This window comes from Astatotilapia calliptera, chromosome 3 (assembly GCF_964374335.1).
Source record: "Astatotilapia calliptera chromosome 3, fAstCal68.1, whole genome shotgun sequence".
Classification (NCBI taxonomy): Eukaryota; Metazoa; Chordata; class Actinopteri; order Cichliformes; family Cichlidae; genus Astatotilapia; species Astatotilapia calliptera.
The window spans coordinates 79,107,527-79,126,386 of record NC_137424.1 but is presented as its reverse complement, the minus strand read 5'-3'; the positions used below and the strand labels follow the sequence as shown (position 1 = coordinate 79,126,386).

Below are 18,860 nucleotides of genomic sequence, written 5' to 3'. Positions count from 1 at the left end.
GTCTCATTTATTTCACTATTCTTTATTTTCTTCTTTTCAGTTTCCTCCTTGTCTCTCATTGGTTCCTGTCTCCTCCTCCCTTGACTATGAGGATTCGTGAAGGTGAAACATGTTCAACACAAACTGATTCTCCACACACATCTATGGGCTCAAATTGTGGTCATAAATATTTTGTACTTGTAAATCTGACCGACTAGTTGTGAACTGAGTTTTGTAACCTTGTAAACCAAAATATCTAAAACATTTGTGTTTGTGCATCTATAGATGCAAATTGGTGTGTGTGCAAAAAAGATTTGGGTTTTTTTGTTTGTTTGTTTTTAAAGAAAGAAAAGAAAAATAATAATAACAATAATTATTATTGTTACCAGCCTAATAATAATTAGGCTGAAGAACCAACAATTTTAGCCCATAAGAACCATAAGAATGAACTACCTCCAGGACCTGAAGCTCAGTAAAGCACCCCTCCAACAGCCAAACCTATCTGTTCTCTCATTGGATTGTTAAATTTGTGATTGACATGACGTTAACCAATCAGCTGAAAGGAAGAAAAATTCGGTCAAAATTTGTACTTTGAGGTTGTGTGATCCCCTTACAGTCTGAGCACACCCTTCACTCCCCAATATTTAAATATGGGGACCACTACCCGAGTCTGAGAGTCAAGGGCCCCAGATATGCAACGTTGCAAAGGCCTGTCAACCAAGTGAGCCCTACAACATCGAGAGCCTTCAGAAACTCAGAGTGAATCCAATCCACACCACAGGCTCTGCCACCAACCAGGTGTTTAATTGCCTCATTGATTCCAGACTCACTTCCCTTACAGAAGATCATCTGTGGGATTAGGACGGCTTGAAAAAGTCTTCATACCCCTTGAAAATTTACACATTTTTTCACCTTAAAACCACAAACTTAAATGTTTTTATTTATGTTTTTAGTAATAGGCAGAGGCTAGCCTGTTTGGCACCCTGGGCGAACACTCCATTAAAAAAAGATGATCTGATGTCTTCTCTGCTTAATAAGGTAATTAAAGAAGCTCTGACACATTTTTCTGTATGTTTTTACATAATTCCACCATTTCTGGTTATAGATGCAGAAACTTCATGAAATGAAAAATCTTCCTGATCACAACCTCAGTCTTTTTCTAAATGACTTCTGCATACTATTGTGAATAAAAAATGAAATCTGAGATTTGCGAAACAGTTCTTTCTGTTGTTATTTACATTTTACGAAGGCCCCCAGATCTTGTGTAACTGGGTTTGTAAAGGCAGTTGTTCAAGCTCAGCAGCCTTGCAGTGACAGTCGGTCACGGGACTTTCATAGCGATCTGAAACTGCAGCTTCCCAGTGAGAAGCTTACAGGTAAAGTCACAGGGGTCATAATTTAATAAAAAGATTTACTCAATCTAGCCTTCCTTAGTTATTGTCTGTATCCTGTAAATGTTCTTTTATGTAGTTTTAATTATTTTATTTTATTGTTAAATAATCTCCTAGTCGAGTTGTGTTTGTATTTTCTTTTACATATTTTCACTGCACTGCAGCAAATTAGTGCGCTCCACCTGTTGGTGTATTTATTGGCTTTTAATGTTTCCCTCCTATAAATGATCGTATTACTGTAAAACACTTTGGGGTACTGCTGGTTTTAAATGTGCTATATAAATAAAGTTGTATTCTCTTTGTTATTTCCTGTTCTCAGAAGGAGCATTGAGCTGTTCATAGACTGCATAAACTGCAGTATTAGCAAACTGCACATATAATTTATGTCCACTCAGGACTGTATGCTTGTCTTTCCACGTTCATATGTATATTTATATTTAGTCCCATGTCTCTGTATTCATCTGTTTATCTTAATAGTTTTGTTATCATATCTCTGTTTCTACACTCATTTTATATGTTGTTTCTTGTATATTTGCTGCTATGATAACTCAGTTTCCCTCTGAGATCAATAAAGTTTCTCTGATTCTGATGAAGACGAGTGTATTAGAAACAGCTCGTCCTTGTGGAGAAGCAGCAGCGTGACGAGCTGATGATGTTAACAGGGAAGTGGTGAAGCTGAAGGTATCACTCTGCTGTCGGTCTCCAACATGACAACATGCGGACTTCATCTGTCGCTCTGCTCCTCGGTGAGTCAAACCCTCCCTTCTTCAATTCTTTATCACAGCTCCAACACACACTAAAGGTCAAAGGTAAAGAGCCTATTTTCAGCAGCTGGAAGCTCTCGCTGATAGTTTCTCTCACATGAAATCTGTTCAGATCTGTTGGTTTTGTTTTCCTTAGTGAGAAGAAGTGATCACTACTTCTTTTGTTTATCTAAGGCTGGTTGTATCTGATATTTGTTTGTGTGTTTGGACACAAATCAAGTATTTCCTGTAAGCACCTCATATTTAACTCGAGTGTATGAAGATACAGCAAATGACAGAAAACTGTTTCAATTGCATAAACTCTTTAAAATTTAGAAGTTTAACTCTGCGTTTCTCTGTCCTGTAATCTGGACTGACTCACAGAGCTGAAGCTTCATGTCGTGTCTGTAAGAGAGGAAAGTGACCTGTTTTCATCAAACATTAACCTTTACTCAGGAAACCACGGCTCCTATCTGCATGTACCACATGTTCTCCTTATCTGCCTGTTGTAATCATCACTTCCTCTGTTCAGACCAGATTGACTGAGTCTAACTAAATGACTGAAGATAGTTGGTTTTTCAGAATTAACGTCGGATTTTCCTAATTTTCTGTACGCTTTGTTAATTTTCTGAAGGCGATTTAGACGAGCGGGACTCAAACGACTGTAATGTTTACTAAACAGATTTTTCAGGTCGCTCACTCAGCAGCTGATATTGCCAAAGTCGCCTAACTTTAATCCAGTGATCTCGGTGGTTTGATGGTTCATTAACTCTGATTGCTTTTTAAATGTCTCTGTTTTACTTAGCCAGTAAGAGCTGATTGGGCCTAACCTACCTTTGCCAGCACTCGCTATGGGAACCTGCTAATGTTGGGTTTAATGTTGTGATTAGTAGAATCTGTAGTTTTTTACTTACTGAACAACTACTTAGAAACCTGCAGACGTATCGATATAAAAGAATTAGGGCCTGCAAAACAAGCAGGTCAACCCCAGCAGTTTTAACTGGTCCTGATATAAAACTGCTAGGACAGGTTACTCTCTCCTGGGAAGTTGGCTGCAGCCATGTGGATTTCTGAATGGAAGAGATCCATGTACATGCCGATTTTTTAATCATCCAAAGCATTAAAAAACAATAGTCATAAATAAAGTGTTTTGGCTTGTGATTCCTAAATAAACACACTAACACTAGCTACACATTTTTAAAGGATGCAAATCCAAGTCTCCTATTCAGTGACTCTGGTCTCCAGAGCTGAAAATAGGTTTGAGGTTCTTTTGAGAATTCTGAAGTTGGTTTAGTCTAAAATGCCTGAGTTGAGAGCAGGTTCGTGTAATTTCAGAATTTCTACCTAAAAAGAAATTAAAAGGAAAAATAGTCCATTTGAATTCAGCTCGAGCATTTTACACCAAATCTGCTTGATCAGGTTTGAATGATGTTTCCAGAACCACACAGGAACAGATTACAATTCCCTGCCCTCTGACCTTCAGTGACCTCTGACCTGTTGCAGGTGTGTGTGTGCTGCTGCTGTCTGATGAAGTCTGATGAAGGTCTCTACTGGTGTTCTACTGATGAGTTTGGATCATCTCCTCAGAGCTTTCTGAGGGTCAGAGGTCAGAACACTGACATCACTTCCTGTTTAAAGCCAATCTGCTAAGCTGATGATAAACTGACTTAACCAGCTTCCTCAACTCTCCTGCAGGTTCTGTGACACCAATCTCTGTTGCAACAACAGAAAGAGCAACAACAACAACCACCATCACCACTCATATCTCCCATCCTCCTCCTCCATTGAAACACCTGCGGCTTTTAGTCACGTGCGGTAATGTATGTACAAAACAGGATTTTCCCCTGATTTTAGCTTGTGCGGCTAATATTCAGGTGCGCTTTGTAGTCCAGGAAATACGGTAATTTTCTTGAATTCTTACACATTTTTACATGATATTAGTAGGTGGCTCCTTTACTAAACAGCTCCAACTGTTTGATTTGTTTGAATTTTACAGGACAGCTTTTCCCGTGTTACTCATTCATTATGGAGCTACTGTAGTTAACATGTAATGCTTCTCTAAAACCCTGTGACACAATCTTCTTTAACATTAGTGCGCATTAACCCCACATCTTCCCTGTTTTATTGCTGATGTTGGCCTGACAGTAGTGGGGTAACAATGTCTCCTCTGTTTAGGAGAGGGCAGCAGGGTCACATCCTCCCTGACATCACCTGTATTTGCACTACAGTCATTCCCTTCACTGACCTTTGCTCTCCTTCTCTTTTCCATCAGGTTGTGTAAAACTGAAACAGGCATTAAATGTTTACTACAAATGATGCTTTACACAGAAATGCATTGTTAGCTGTTTTTACACACCAGCCTGTGTGAACCTTTAGTCTGAGCATGGGGTCAAAGGTCAGGACAGAAATGCAGCACTGTAACACATATACATATGTAGAACATCAGACATTTGACTGATTTGTGTTGTGACAGCTAGTTTTTTCTTTATACAAATAAATCATCATCACACACAGAAGAAATGTGCAGACCGTACATTTATTAGCTAATATCAGTGGATACAAGAAAAATGGTCCAAAGACAAACACTAGCAGCCTTAGCGTTTCTGTTCTGAATCTCTAATCTCTCACAGATATTCATCAAACCCTGTCCTCTATCAGCTTTCAACATAAGAAAAGTATTAGGCCTCATTGAAAAACAGTCTGTTTGCAGATGAAGTCCTGTAAAAACTATACTTAAAAACATTTCATACACAAATCTGTCATTTATCTAGATTTTCTTGACTGAGTTTACAATTTACTAGAACTGCCAAAAAACACGAATAGAAACAAATGATGAAGGATCCACTTCAAGGAAAGTGGAAAAGCCTCTGTTAGCTGCTGTTTGCAGCTAGCAGAGGCTAACAGAGGCTAATACCAACGCTAACCAACAGTTTAGCATATCGTCGACAGCTCACCTCAGCATGGCTGTCCTCGGTCAGCAGTGAGCTTTATTAACTTGCACAAAGTTTTACACCCTGTTTGAGAGTAAATAAAAGTGGACATTTCTCAGCTCCAGCATTGACAGCTGAGGTAAACGGTGGACCGACAGCTTATCCACAAAATGGGAAAAACTCCAGTCCAGAATCCGGTCCAGTCCTCGTGGCAGTAAAAACTGTAATCATGCATACATGCTTTTGTCACACGTGACCATTTCGTACAATATAATTGAAGTTTTGGATTTAAAAATTTAGCAGACGTGAACGAGCAACATTCCTGATGAGGCTGGTCAACGCTGTTCAACTAGAAGCCTACGTGGATGATATCCCAGCCTACACATCCCCCTGAACTGAATTGCCTCAGTGAAATACTTGCTCACTTACACCAAACTTCATTAAATGTGAATTTGTTACTTTGCTGGTTCGCAGTTGCAGCTTAAGTGCATCCAATATTAGATTTCCCAGCTTTTCAAACACACCATGAGCTGTGCCATTTTCTGGGCACATGGTTCAGTTAGCTTTGTATAAACACGTGTTAGAAATGTTCTTCAATCAGCTCTTTTTACTCTCATTTCACAGCCAGTACTTTTTACTTTTACTTGAGTAAAGAAGTTGAATTAGTACTTGGAGTATTTTTAACAGTAGTACTTCTACTTCAGTACACACTGTGTGTACTTTTACCACCTGTGTCTGAGACCTCCTTCAGGGTCCACCTGAAGCTCTCAGTCTGCTGTGGAAAAAGGAAATCCAGGTGAGTTTCTCCTGATCACCTGAGGCCGTCATTACTGTGTGAACCCACACACCACTCCTCACTCCTCCCACCCGCTGCACACAGTCACTGAGTACAGACCGGCTGATTCCTGTAAAGGGAGAGGCAGGAAGAGGCGGAGCAACACCTGAAAAACAAGAAGCCCAACGTCATTTTGCAGAAGTGAAAGTGTGAGAGAGCAGCAGCAGAGCTGCAGTCGAGTCCTGTTTGTCTCTAAAAGAAGATTCACTGGAGTCCATCAGGTTCCTCTCAGCAACAGTGGTGAGTGCAGCTGATCACACTTCCTGCTTCTACACAAATCTTCACTCTGTTCACTTCATCAGGACTCTAGAGCGCCACCTCATTTCTCCATGGTGCCACTTAGGCTACGTCCACACTCGCCCGGATAGATTTGAAAACAGCGCTCCGCGTCCACACTGGTGTTTTCAGTCGTTTTCACAGAGTTGTGCGTCCACATTAAGACGGCTGAAAACTCTTACGTTCCAGTCCTGCGCATGCGTGAAACGCAAGACGATTCGACCGGTCTCATTTCTGTCTGCCGCTTATTCACTTTCCAGCTGTTTGAAACGTCGCAGCAAAAGGTGGAGGAAAAGCACCGAGTTTTAAAATGGACTAACAATGAGGTGGAGTTGTTGCTGCGAGTAACACAAAAGTACAAAGTTGCAAAACCGAGAGAGAAATAAAGAATTTGAAGAAAAGCTCTGTGGAGCATGTGCAGACTGATATTCATCTTTAATAGGACTGTCAAAACTGCTGCTGTATAATGCTCTCCACTATCTTTGTTTAATTGGTCACATGCCTGCATCACATGACTAACATGCATCATCGTTTTAGAAAGTCTCTGTTTTCACTGTTCACTGTGACACAAACGCACCGTCTCCAAATTATTTACTTTCCGCCTGTTTGAATCGTCGCAGCAGAGGTGAGCAGCCTGATAGGAGTGGATGTAGCTGTGGGTAATGAGAAAAGATGAAAAGAACGATTGATAACTTTTTCGTTAAGGCCGGTGCTCTGACACGGAGCCATCAACCTCTCAGTGTCTAACACTGGTCTGCAGACGGCATCAGATAATGAGCCACATTAGATGGACTCTGAGCCCACTGACAGTAAAAGGGTGAAGTGTAGACATTTGGAAGAGAGCGGCCTGACCAGTTTCTCTGACTATGATACTGTAAAGCTGACAACATGATGCATTTACTGTGGTGAGTGTGCAAAGACCATGGCAGGTGTTGTGCCGAGGTAGGGATCCCCAACAGGATCTGTTTCCCTGCGTCAGGAACATCGGCTGGGCAGGGAAAGCGGACCCAACGCACTCCGCCTCCATCACGACCAACTAGACGTGGAAGGAGTGATGTTTTAGTGACAACATGAAAGATGAGTGTGACCGTTCAGTTTGTGGGTTACAACAGAAAATTATACATTTATTGTTCTCGTGTGTTATCGGACGGGATCGTTTTAACAAACCGAGGACATTTTCCTGATAATTATCTGTATCCTCCTGTAACTTTACTGTTTAAAGAGCTAAAACCTCCAACATTTCAGGATCAATAAGTCCTTATAAGACGTGTTTGTGAGCTAAAAATCAAGAATGTGGGATACTGTTTGTCTGTGTCAGCCAAACAACTTCACATCTTTGTAACGACTGTTAAAAAGATGTTCATCCTGTTGATCCTGTTCATCTGGACGCTGCACTGTACAGCAGACACGACGTTGTTCAGTTTGTGTTTCAGATGAACCAGTTTGTGTCTGAGTGTGTTGCTGGGTCTCCACCAGTTACTCTGACAACTGAAGGTTCAAGATTTTTATTTTGACATTTGCACACAGGACCAACAGTCCATGCACAGTGGAATACTTGTGCAGAGCTTTCCAAGTCAAATCACACTTTAACAATATAAAGACAGAAAAAGCAGGAGGATAGAAATGAAGTCCGAAGTAGGGTAGTCGTACTCTTTTCTTTTTTTTTTTTCTTAAATTTTTTTTAATTTTTGCATTTAAATTAAACATAACATGCTTATACAAAATCAACCAAGAACAATTACTGTTTTTAACATTTGTGAACTTATGAGCATGAAAGGAGAAAGGAGAAGAAAAAAAAGAAGAAAGGAAAAAAGAAGAAAAAGAAAAGGAAGAAAAAAAAACTATTTCAACAATTATACATCCTAATCAAACAGGTTTTATTCCTGGTAGATGGTCATTTAATAATGTCCGTTTATTATTAAATACAATTAATTTAGGTTATGGAAAAGAGGTTAAAACAGCAGTACTTTCTCTGGACGCTCAAAAAGCATTTGATCAGATTGAATGGTCTTATATATTTGAGACTCTAAAACAATTTGGTTTTGGGGAGTACTTTAGGGATTGGATTAAAATGATTTATCTGTGTCCGGTGTCCTGTATTCTCACTAATGCAGATAAATCCTCTCCCTTTCAATTACAACGCGGGGTGAGACAGGGGGATCCCCTCTCACCGCTTCTTTTTGATATAGCCCTGGAGCCCCTAGCCATTAACATAAGAAACCACCCAGGTATACAGGGAGTTAAATTTGGGAATGTGGAAAGTCTTGTTAACATTTATGCAGATGACTTACTGATCTGCCTTTCCAAACCAGAAATCTCATTCCCTAATCTTTTAAATTGTATTAAACACTTTGGGAAATTATCAGGATATATGATCAATTGGGATAAATCTGAATTTATGCCAATAACAGATAATCTATGCCCAAAGTTCCTCAGCTCACTCCCATTCAAATTAGTAACTACGTCTTTTACCTATCTTGGTCTTAAGATCTCTAAAAATCCCAAACTCCTTTATAAATTGAATTTCCTGGAAATGCTGGATAAGTTCAAAGATGATATTAGAAAATGGAAGCTGCTTCCTCTGTCTCTGATCGGTCGAATAAATCCAGTTAGAATGGTGTCTTTGCCACGATTTTTATATCTTTTTCAAAACCTTCCTATTCACTTGCCACTTAAATTTTTTAAGCAGCTTGATTCATTGATTCACTCATTCATTTGGGCAGGAAAACCCCCTCGGATATCCATGGCTCATCTTCAAAAAAACACTTCCTGCGGGGGGTTAGGTCTCCCTGTGTTTAGACATTATTATTGGGCAGCAAATTCAAGAGCTCTATTGCACTGGCAGTGGGGCTCGCCTATTGATTATTGTCATGACAAGCTTCCGATCTGGCTCCAGGTAGAGGCAGCAACAGTATCTGAAGCCTCATTACCGGTCTTATTGTTTTCTAACATGGGTTCTTTTAACAATTCGCTCAGTCGTAATTTTGTTGTTAAACACTCCTTAAAGATATTAAGTCAAATTAGGAAATCTCTCAAACAACCTGATTTTTCAGTAGGAATGCCAATAATACATAACTACTTGTTTAAACCAGGTAAAATGGATAGGGTGTTTTTAGAATGGGGGGGAAAGGGATTGAAATACATTGAGGACTTATATACAGATGACAAATTTATGTCCTTCCTTCAACTTCAAGAAAAGTTTCAATTACCTCAATCACATTTTTTTCGTTATCTTCAAATAAGGAATTTTGTTCAACAAAACTTTTCAGACTTTCCACTGAAGCCACGAAGTTATACTTACTTTGATATAATTCGGAAAGCAGATTTTAAACATTTGATATCTCAGTTTGTTAAGTGCTTTACAATCCCAGTTGATTCCGACCGAATTAAGAAAACATGGGCTGAAGACCTCGGGGTCCCTCTGTCTGAAGACCAATGGTCAAATTGTTTGTCCAATATTCAGAAAGGCTCAATAAATGCCAGATATAAACTAATCCAGTTTAAAGTCATTCATAGACTACACTTTTCTAAACTTAAACTTAACCGGATCTATAATTCTGTATCCCCCTTATGTGACAGATGTAAAGTCGGTGAAGGTTCCCTTGCACATTTATTTTGGCATTGCCCTGTTTTGAATGCTTTTTGGAGCCAGATTTTTTATGTGGTTTTCAAACCAATTTAGGAAAAAAGTACCACGTGATGGTACATTGGCTATACTTGGATCATTTGCATCAGTCGAATCTTTTTCCTTTTCACAAAAACAGATAATTACAATGGGTATGCTGGCTGCAAAGAAACTTATTCTTTTACAGTGGCGGTCTTCTTCGGCCCCGTGTTTTAACAGGTGGCTTAATGAGATGGTGTCTGTGGCCAGGGTGGAGCAGATAAGATTTGATAGAGAGGGGAAACTGGCGAGTTTTTGTATGATTTGGCAACAATTTCTAGAATTCTTAAAAAAATAACTGATCATAATTCATGCCTCACACTCCGCGTGAATTATTTTATTTGTACTCTTTTCTATATACAAAGAAAAAGAAGAAAATGTACAGAGAGTGTGTAGTTCTCTACCTCTTATCGCACTCACAGTATTGCACATTTGTTCCACAGAGCTGTTTCACAAGTCTGTTGTGAGTGTATTGCCCGATGGTCAGTGAACCGATGATACATTCAAAGTGAGGTTAAGTAGTGCTGTGTTATTTTAAGTGTTCAGTGTGTTTTTGTTTGCCGTCAGTCTGACAGTTGTGGGGAAGAAGCTGTTGAAGAATCGTGTTCTGTGTGTGATGCTGCTGTCCGCTCTGTTGTGTCTGAGATTGTATGTGCAGCTTTGTATGTGCAGGTCCATGGATGCAAGTGTTGTTCCCATAATCCTCTCTGCAGACTTTATGACTCTGCAGAGCCTTCCTCTCTGTCTGTGTAGTGTTTCCATACCAGACAGTGATGCCTGCGGTGAGGATGCTGTCTATCAGTCCTCTGCAGGCCTGGGTGAGAGGGTGGTGGTTCATGCCAGCTTTCCTGAGCAGCCGAATGAAATAAAGCCTTTGCTGGGCTTTTTTCACAGTTGCTGTAGTGTTGAGAGTCCAGCTCAGGTCTGATGTAACCTGCAGTCCCAGGAATCTGTGGCTGTTTGCCCTCTCCACCTCCGTCCCTTTGACGATAAGAGGCTGCAGGGGAGGGAGTTCTTCCAAAAGTGCAGTATTCATTCCTTGGTCCGTGTTGAGGATGAGGTGAAGAAGCTTCTGTGATGAAAAGAAACTTAAAGAAGTCCAGACGCTTTTCTCTCCAAGCTCCTCAGACTACTGACGCTTGTTTCTCTCTTTGTAAAAATGAAATTTAAAGTGAATTTTGAATCAAATGTTTCTCTTCTTTCTCCCTCAGAGTGCAGACATGTCTGCTGCCAGCAATCTGCGATCTGAAGATCAGTTTCTGTGCTCCATCTGTCTGGATGTGTTCACTGATCCAGTCTCTACACCATGTGGACACAACTTCTGCAAAACCTGCATCAGTCAGCACTGGGACATGAATGTCAGCTGTCAGTGTCCCATGTGTAAAGAGACTTTCTACACTCGACCTCAGCTGAGGATCAACACCTTCATCTCTGAGATGGTTGCTCAGTTCAGACGTGAAGCTCAGCAGAAAGCCAGCAGCAGCAGCTCAGAGCAACAAGCTGCCAAACCAGGAGAAGTTCCCTGTGACGTCTGCACTGGAACCAGACTGAAGGCCCTGAAGTCCTGCCTGGTGTGTCAGACCTCCTACTGTCACACTCACCTGGAGCCTCATCTGACACTGAAACGTCTGAAAAGACATCAGCTGGTTGATGCTGTGGAGAACCTGGAAGGCAGGATGTGCACGAAGCACGATAACCTTCTGCAGCTGTTCTGTAAGACCGACCAGACATGTGTCTGCACGCTCTGCTCTGTTTTAGACCACAAGAACCACGAGTTTGTTCCTCTGAGAGAAGAATATGAAGGAAAGAAGGCAGAGCTGGAGAAGACAGAGGCTGAGATTCAGCAGATGATCCAGAAGAGACGACTGAAGATTCAGGAGATCACAGAGTCGGTGAAGATGAGTAAAGATGCTGCAGACAGACAGAAAGCAGAAGGTGTTCAGGTCCTCACGGCTCTGATGGAGTCTGTTGAGAGACGCCTGAAGGAGCTCATGAAGGAGATCGAAGACAAACAGGAAGCTACAGAGAAACAGGCTGAAGGTCTCATCAAAGATCTGGAACAGGAAATCTCTGAGCTGATGGAGAGAAGCTCTGAGGTGGAGCAGCTCTCACGCTCTGAAGACCACCTCCACCTCCTCCAAAGCTTCTCCTCCCTGAAAGCTGCTCCACCCAGCAAGGACTGGACAGAGGTCAAAGTTCATCCACCATCATATGAGGGGACTGTGGGGAGAGCTGTGGCTCAGCTGGAGGAGACAGTCTGGAAACCCATGAAGAAGAAGCTGTTTGAGGCTGAGCTGCAGAGGGTGCAGCAGCATGAGGTGGATGTGACTCTGGATCCTGATACAGCTCATCCTGCTCTCATCCTGTCTGATGATGGAAAACAAGTGTACTGTGGTGATGTGAGGAAGAAACTTTCAGACAACCCAGAGAGATTTTCTCACTGTGTTTGTGTTTTAGGAGAGCAGAGTTTCTCTTCAGGGAGATTTTACTTTGAGGTTCAGGTTAAAGGAAAGACTGAGTGGGATTTAGGAGTGGCCACAGAGTCGATCAACAGGAAGGGACGAATCAGACTGAGTCCTCAGGATGGTTTCTGGACTGTGATGCTGAGAAATGGAAATGAGTACAAAGCTTGTGCTAAGTATTTAGTCCCCCTCTGTCTTCATCCTGGTCCTGAGAAGGTGGGGGTGTTTGTGGATTATGAGGAGGGTCTGGTCTCCTTTTATGATGTAGGTGCTGCAGCTCTGATCTACTCCTTTACTGGCTGCTCCTTCACTCACAAACTCCACCCATTCTTCAGTCCCTATATGAATCATGGAGGTAAAAACTCTGCACCTCTGATCATCTGTCCTGTCAATCAAACTGATCAACGACTGATTTAATTGGATGAATGATTGATTTTTCTTGAAGGGAACAAATGAACATGTTGAGTGTAAATCCTCTACAGTCTCCATGATCATCAGGACTCTGATTCACACTTTGATTCTCATGGAGTTTGATTTGAACAGAAGAAAAGTTGAATCAGGAAATGTTCCCACTGATGGAGACTCGAGCTGAAGAGCAAATATCAGAGAACAAATGTCCAAAAGCTTCATTTCCAATAAAGTTTGTTCAATGCTTTGAGTGAATCCAGACTCATGTGTGGCTGTTATACGGAGCATCAGAGTCCAGCTGAGTTATGTTGGATACAAACTGCTTATTTTGGCTCTGTGAGGAGTTTTGTTCACTGAAAACTGATGAGACGGATAATATTCAAAGAACTCTGTAGAGATTCATGCATCCATGTTCTCCACCTGCAGGTGTGGAGGAGAAAGGTGGAGCACAGACTGCTGCATCCTTCCAGTCACATCATTTTGATGATTATATTTGCATGTTGTGATGATTTGGGTTAAAGACAAACAGAGTTGAACGGCTGCAGTCACAGCATGAAGACGATGCTGAAGCTGAGCTGTCAGTGAACATGTTTCACTGTGATTTGATTTGAAGAATAGAAAGTGTGTGTGTGGCTGCTGACAGCTGCAGTCTCTGCTAGTCTGCATAACACACACACAACTTTCCCCCTGAGGCAACGATGCAGCAACAACACAACAGCTGCAGACACACACACACACACACACACACACACACACACACACACACACACACACACACACACACACACACACAGTTAAAGAACACTTTACTGTTTAAGGCAGAATTCCTCAGTAACAATGATCTGAGGTCTCTACCAGTGTCTACTGTGGTTTTAGCTCAACATACTGAAACATGTTTTTCTTTCTGCCGTACAAACTATTTGATCACAACATCTACATGAAGGAACCTTTTAAAAACAAGCGCGTCCATGCTCACAGGTGTACACACGGGTGATCACACCCACAAACTACACCCTTTTTGGCTCCTACCTCAAAGCACACTGTGTTCTGTTGATCTTATGTGCTGCACAATAATGTTTAACATTTAGTATTTACTGTCATATTCCCATATATCATTGTGATGTTGTTTATTCTATTACTCTTGTTCTCTTCTGCTTGTTTTCTTTTTTTCTTTCTCAACAGGTGATCCAGGTGATCGATATATGCATTTTTTTTTCTTTTTTTTTTTTTTTTTCCTGCCCGTTCTGTTGGTTTTTGTTTTTTGCCCTTCTCCCCCGTCCCTCTTCTCAGCTGTTTCTCTTTCCCTCTTTCTTTCTCTCTGTTAGATTTGTATTGTTGATTGTCATTTATGCTTAGAAATATTTACTTATATATGCTTAGAGTTTTGTAATTAGTTGTAGATTGGTAGAGGTTTTGATCCTTGATAGTCTGCAAACTTTGTGTGTATTAGACAGCACTTTGGGAGCATGAGAGGTCATACCGTGTCTTATTGTTTTATGGTAGGATTAACGTAGTTGCGTCTGTTCTAGTCTAAGTGCTCTTTGTTTAGATGAACTGCAGGACTTCCTCACCGTGTTATCTAGGATGAACCATCTAGGGTGAGGGGGAGGCTACCCTCTTCCTGACCAAGGATGTTTGACCCTTTGATCAGCAGTCCACACACACACACACACACACACACACACACACACACAGGCAAGGTACTCTTTGTGTGTATGTAGACGTCATATGTTAATGAACTTATGCATATTCATGTAACCTCAATAAAAGAACAGTGGTACGGGAGAACGGACGAGAGCTACTGGGGTCAAGCGAAGGAACGGCGTTTGTCTGGTTCTCTCCCGTGCACGAGTACCATGAAGAAGTTTGCCTACTTGCGTCTTGCTTGCAGTGTAATTATATTGTCTTAACGTTCCAGCGAATAGGTTTATGCTACAAACCTATCACTCTCCTTCTTTCTCCAGTCAAGTCTGTCCCGTATTCAGCAAGTGAAAATAAAATAAACAATAAAAGTTGAATCAAATGGACCATTATGGCAAGGCTGGGATGGTCAGTTTGGTAAAGTAAATCCGTCGGGCATCTTTCTTTGCCTTTAGACAACAATTCTGATGCAAAAGAGCCAAACGGGACAGGCAAAAAAAAAAAAAAAAAATTAACTCTTAACCTGATTTAAACGTTTAATTTCTCATTAACTCAGACTTTTAATTTATTTCCTTGTTTAATGTATTATTTCTTTATCCTTGTTTAAGTTTTGCCGATCCTTTCTGTGTAACCTTATTAATCTGACCTTTGGCCTTTTAATTTTAACTTAACAGTACTCTTGTTTTGACCTTTGACCTCTTTATTCCTTATAACCAAAAAAACCCTTTTATCTGATATTTTCACCTTATTGATTGATTATATATATCTATTATGAAAGAAATCTCCGTCCCGGATCATCCGTGGATCGGGTTTCCTCCTGAGGCGTGGGCACCGATAAGCAGAGTTCTGTATAAGATTCAAAATTATTCAAAGTAACACTCAGGTATGCCGTTCAGCGGGGTTAGTTACGACGTCGGGAGCAGTTAGGAGAACAAAATGATACAGAGACTGTTCAGGTTGCTTTCCCAAAATCAACTCAAAGTTTATTCTCTGTGCAGCAGTTTTTTATAGGCAGACAACAAGTTTCAGTTCAGACCCTGCCCACTGGGTGGGGTGGCGTCCTTCTGACAGTTGGAATCCTTTGTTCAGACACAAAAACCAGATGGTCTTTACATAAACATCTTCTGCAAGGGAGTGATTTGTTGGTGTTTTCCCTCCAACCTTAGCATCTACTTTCACACCATAAATCTTGAGTTGACAAGGCAAGAGAAAATAATGGTTAACATAAAGAGCCTTGTTAAGTCACAGAATCTTCAGTCTAATATCATCATACACCAGTTAAAAAAGAGGTTCTCAGTTCAAACCGGTACAGACCAAATAAGGAAACGTCCTCCTGCCCTCTGAGCAAAGAAGTATCCTTTGTGTAGATTATCAGTTCAGCTACAATTTATGGTCATCCCAGCAAAAATACACTCCTAGACATAGAATACAGAGTTCTTTCATTAGTGAATTCTGAAACGAACCACCTGGCCTTTAACAAGCTCTTTTTCTAAGAGATAAAGAAGGGAGGATGGGAATAAGGAGGTGATCTCTGTGGTATGTTCAACCTTCAAGTACCAGCCTGTGATTCTTACACATTAATTCTTGGGTCACATAGAAAAACATTTAGTAAATGGGCCTTATTGAGTAACAGTTTTCCTGTATAATATCACTACAAAACAATATCCTGTAAATGCTAACCGTAGTGCTAAAATTCACAACATATTATATTTTCTCACCTTACCTTATTTTGACCTTTGACCTATGTCCTTGTTAGCCTTGATCTTCCTTCATCAAACGTGAAATTTCTTTCACCTTTGAACTTAAAGCTTAAATCAAACCTTTGTTAAAAAGCTTCTTACCAACTTGTAATTCCAACTCTCTGCATTAAACACGTATCTTATCATATAAACACTGGATCACTGAGAGAACTTTAGGCAGAACCAAATGAAGCAGCTGACCTCGTCAAACTCACAGCGACAGTAACTGACAGTGAATTATTTTAATCTTCTTCATTGTATTTGTTAGAAACATTTATTTTCCTTTAATTGGACTTTGGTTAAGTTCAATCCGATGTATTAACCGACCTTTGAGGTGAAGTGCAGCTGCGAAGAACGCTACGGCAGGCAATGAGGTGCGTTTAATGTCGCTCTGTTAATTTGAGCGTCCATAAATTGAATGTCTTATTTTTTCTTACTTTATTATTGCTAATTTATTGGAGAATTTGGCCATTTAATTAAGATAGATTTTATGTTGTTGGTGGTAAAGATCTGGATGGATGTTTTACTTTATTCTGTGTTTCTATTTTTCAGTTTTACTTTTCAAGACTTGGTGAATTGCCTTTTTCTACTTTTTGTTTAGTTTTGTTAAAATTAGCAGCAGTGAGAAGTGTTGTTGTCGGTCTTGAATATATTTGATGTAGCCCACACTGTTAAGGTAAGTGTCATGTTTTTAGTTGTTAGTCTGATGAAGAATCTTTTATTTTTCTCCAAAAGTTGATTGTGTTTATCTGGACATAGTGTTTTTCAGGTCCAGCTGAATGCAGGTTTCCCCAGTCTTATACGTGTCAGGAGCATCAGCACAGCTGAAATGCATTTTTCCTAAGCACTGCGTCTCTGTGGCTTTTAAACCCCAAAACACGCTAAAACAAAAATGGGTCCACCCCAAGGATGGGGTCCCCCGGTGTAGTTTCCACTGTGACAGACTGTAGGCTTCCTCAGAGTGAGGCTGAGAGCGGCAGGCCCAGCTGGAGTCTGACCCGTGTCACACAGTGGAGGTCAAACCTTCTGTGCCACAAACACCAGATTAACCAGTTTCACTCATCATCCTTCTACTGTCAGATTTTACTGGTGCAGGTTTGATGAATCACCATCTGAGAACGTCTCTGATGTGGGCGCCACTCACAGGGATCACTTCCTGTAGAAGGGTCACATGACCTGTTATAGGCCCCTTTGTGATGATGACAGCGACGCCCCTTTCGTGTGAGGTTAAACCCAGAGAGCTTCGTGTGACCTCTGACCCTGATCACCAGCGTTAGGGTCAGTGAAGGTGAGATACCATGTGACAGGAGGAGGAACAATAAAGTTTTATTTGTACGAACACGTAGAACAGATGAAGTCAGAACGAAGCAGGTGGAGCTCAGTCAGGGTGGAGGTGCAGACAGGTGAGCTGAAGGGGAGGAGCCAGTCTGGTCAGGAACTCTGTCTCCTCGAGTGAACCTCCTCACCTCTGAAACACACACACACGACTCTGAAGGTTGCAGTCAGGGTTGGTCAGGGTGGTGTTATCTTCTGGTCTCTGGTTGGTGTGTTTCCTGCAGGTGAGGCTGAGCGGCCGAATCATGACATCACTGCTGCACAGACACAACAGGAAGTGGAGGAGGAAGTCGTCAGCGTCCCCGTCACACACCTGAGACAGACACAGAGGTTATGTCTCTGCAGAGTCACGGCTCGGCCCTGTGGAAACGTCCTGCAGGACGCCTGTTTCTCTCTGTGGTGGCCCCCCCACAGCGTCCCCACCGTGCTTCACTGTGTGGACGCTGTTCTTTGGGTTGTAGCTGCATCTTCTTCTCGTTTCACCTCCTCTGACCACAGGACGTTTCAGTCTGCAGGTCTTCGTCCTCAGCAGTGTGGCTGAAGGTGTCTGCAGACGTGGAGCTCTGTGAGCTCACAGTGCGTCCCTGTGCAGCCTGTAGAGTCTTTGAAGTCTTTGCTCTGACAGGCTTGTTCTGTGCTGGGCGGCTCTTTGACTTTCTTCAGGTTTCCCTTCCTGACACTCTGATAACCTCAGATATCCACAACGTGAATCCTCACAAACATCTTTTTCTCTCTTTTCACTCAAACCTTCTGACGTTTTCACACCGACTGTAAATATGAAGAAAACCCTCAGTTTGACGCCACGCCCCCAAACCAGTTCAGCAGTAAAGTGTGAGCAGACGGAGCTGTTACCAGGATGTAAACAGGATGTGCCCTTTCACAGTTAAAGCCTCAGGAATAAAAACATGACCCGATCTTAAATTTTTAAAGATAAAATAAAGTTTAAAGACGACGATGAGCACGTGACTCACTGCTCAGAGCCCACTCACCCAGGTGCATGATGGGAGCAGGAGGAGGAGGCTGGGCCGAGCGTATAGAAACCAAACAAACAAATAAACAACAGCACAACAAACACGTGAACCAGACTTTACCTGTAAACTTACCTGGTGTCTCCCAGGGAGACCACAGTTATGGAGCTGACAGGTAAGTACGTGCAGTACACACTTCCTGTCCTGAAACACACACACAGGTAAACCGCACAGGTACGTAACCATGGGCGTGACTTTGTATTGAACATTGGGGGGTCAAGATCTCTGTCTAAATAAATAAATCTGGGTACATTTCCAGATGATCAAACAACTATTTTGCTGGTAACACCTGAAACGAGTAAAGAAAACCAGCAGCCTATTAATGCAAGATAATCCATAACTTTATTGGGGCTGACATTGTTGGAAATGAGTCCAAATAAAGAGTCCAAACATTTATAAGCCTGTCTATGTGTGTCTCACCTGGACAGC

The 18,860-nt window shown here is 41.5% G+C and overlaps 1 protein-coding gene and 1 long non-coding RNA gene across 3 annotated transcripts; one reads left to right on the top strand and one right to left on the bottom strand.

The window, feature by feature from the left end:
- Positions 1-5,957: 5,957 nt before the first annotated feature.
- On the top strand, positions 5,958-12,943 carry LOC113017989 (E3 ubiquitin-protein ligase TRIM21-like). 2 transcript variants are annotated; one of them, XM_080299370.1, is made up of 3 exons: positions 5,982-6,118; positions 10,713-10,878; positions 11,030-12,943. In XM_080299370.1, exon 3 carries the CDS (start codon positions 11,039-11,041, stop codon positions 12,695-12,697), a length of 1,659 nt encoding a protein of 552 aa, XP_080155496.1. In that variant the 5' UTR covers positions 5,982-6,118; positions 10,713-10,878; positions 11,030-11,038; the 3' UTR covers positions 12,698-12,943. The 2 variants fall into 2 exon arrangements, with proteins under 2 accessions (XP_026016851.2, XP_080155496.1); XM_026161066.2 differs by lacking the exon at positions 10,713-10,878 and having other exon boundaries at positions 5,958-6,118.
- Positions 12,944-14,634: 1,691 nt separating this feature from the next.
- LOC145425921 (uncharacterized) lies at positions 14,635-16,728 on the bottom strand. The gene is made up of 2 exons (XR_013906689.1): positions 16,031-16,728; positions 14,635-15,095 (listed from the first exon to the last, which is right to left on the bottom strand). It is a non-coding gene; the product is annotated as an uncharacterized LOC145425921 (long non-coding RNA).
- Between the last annotated feature and the right edge of the window lie 2,132 nt (positions 16,729-18,860).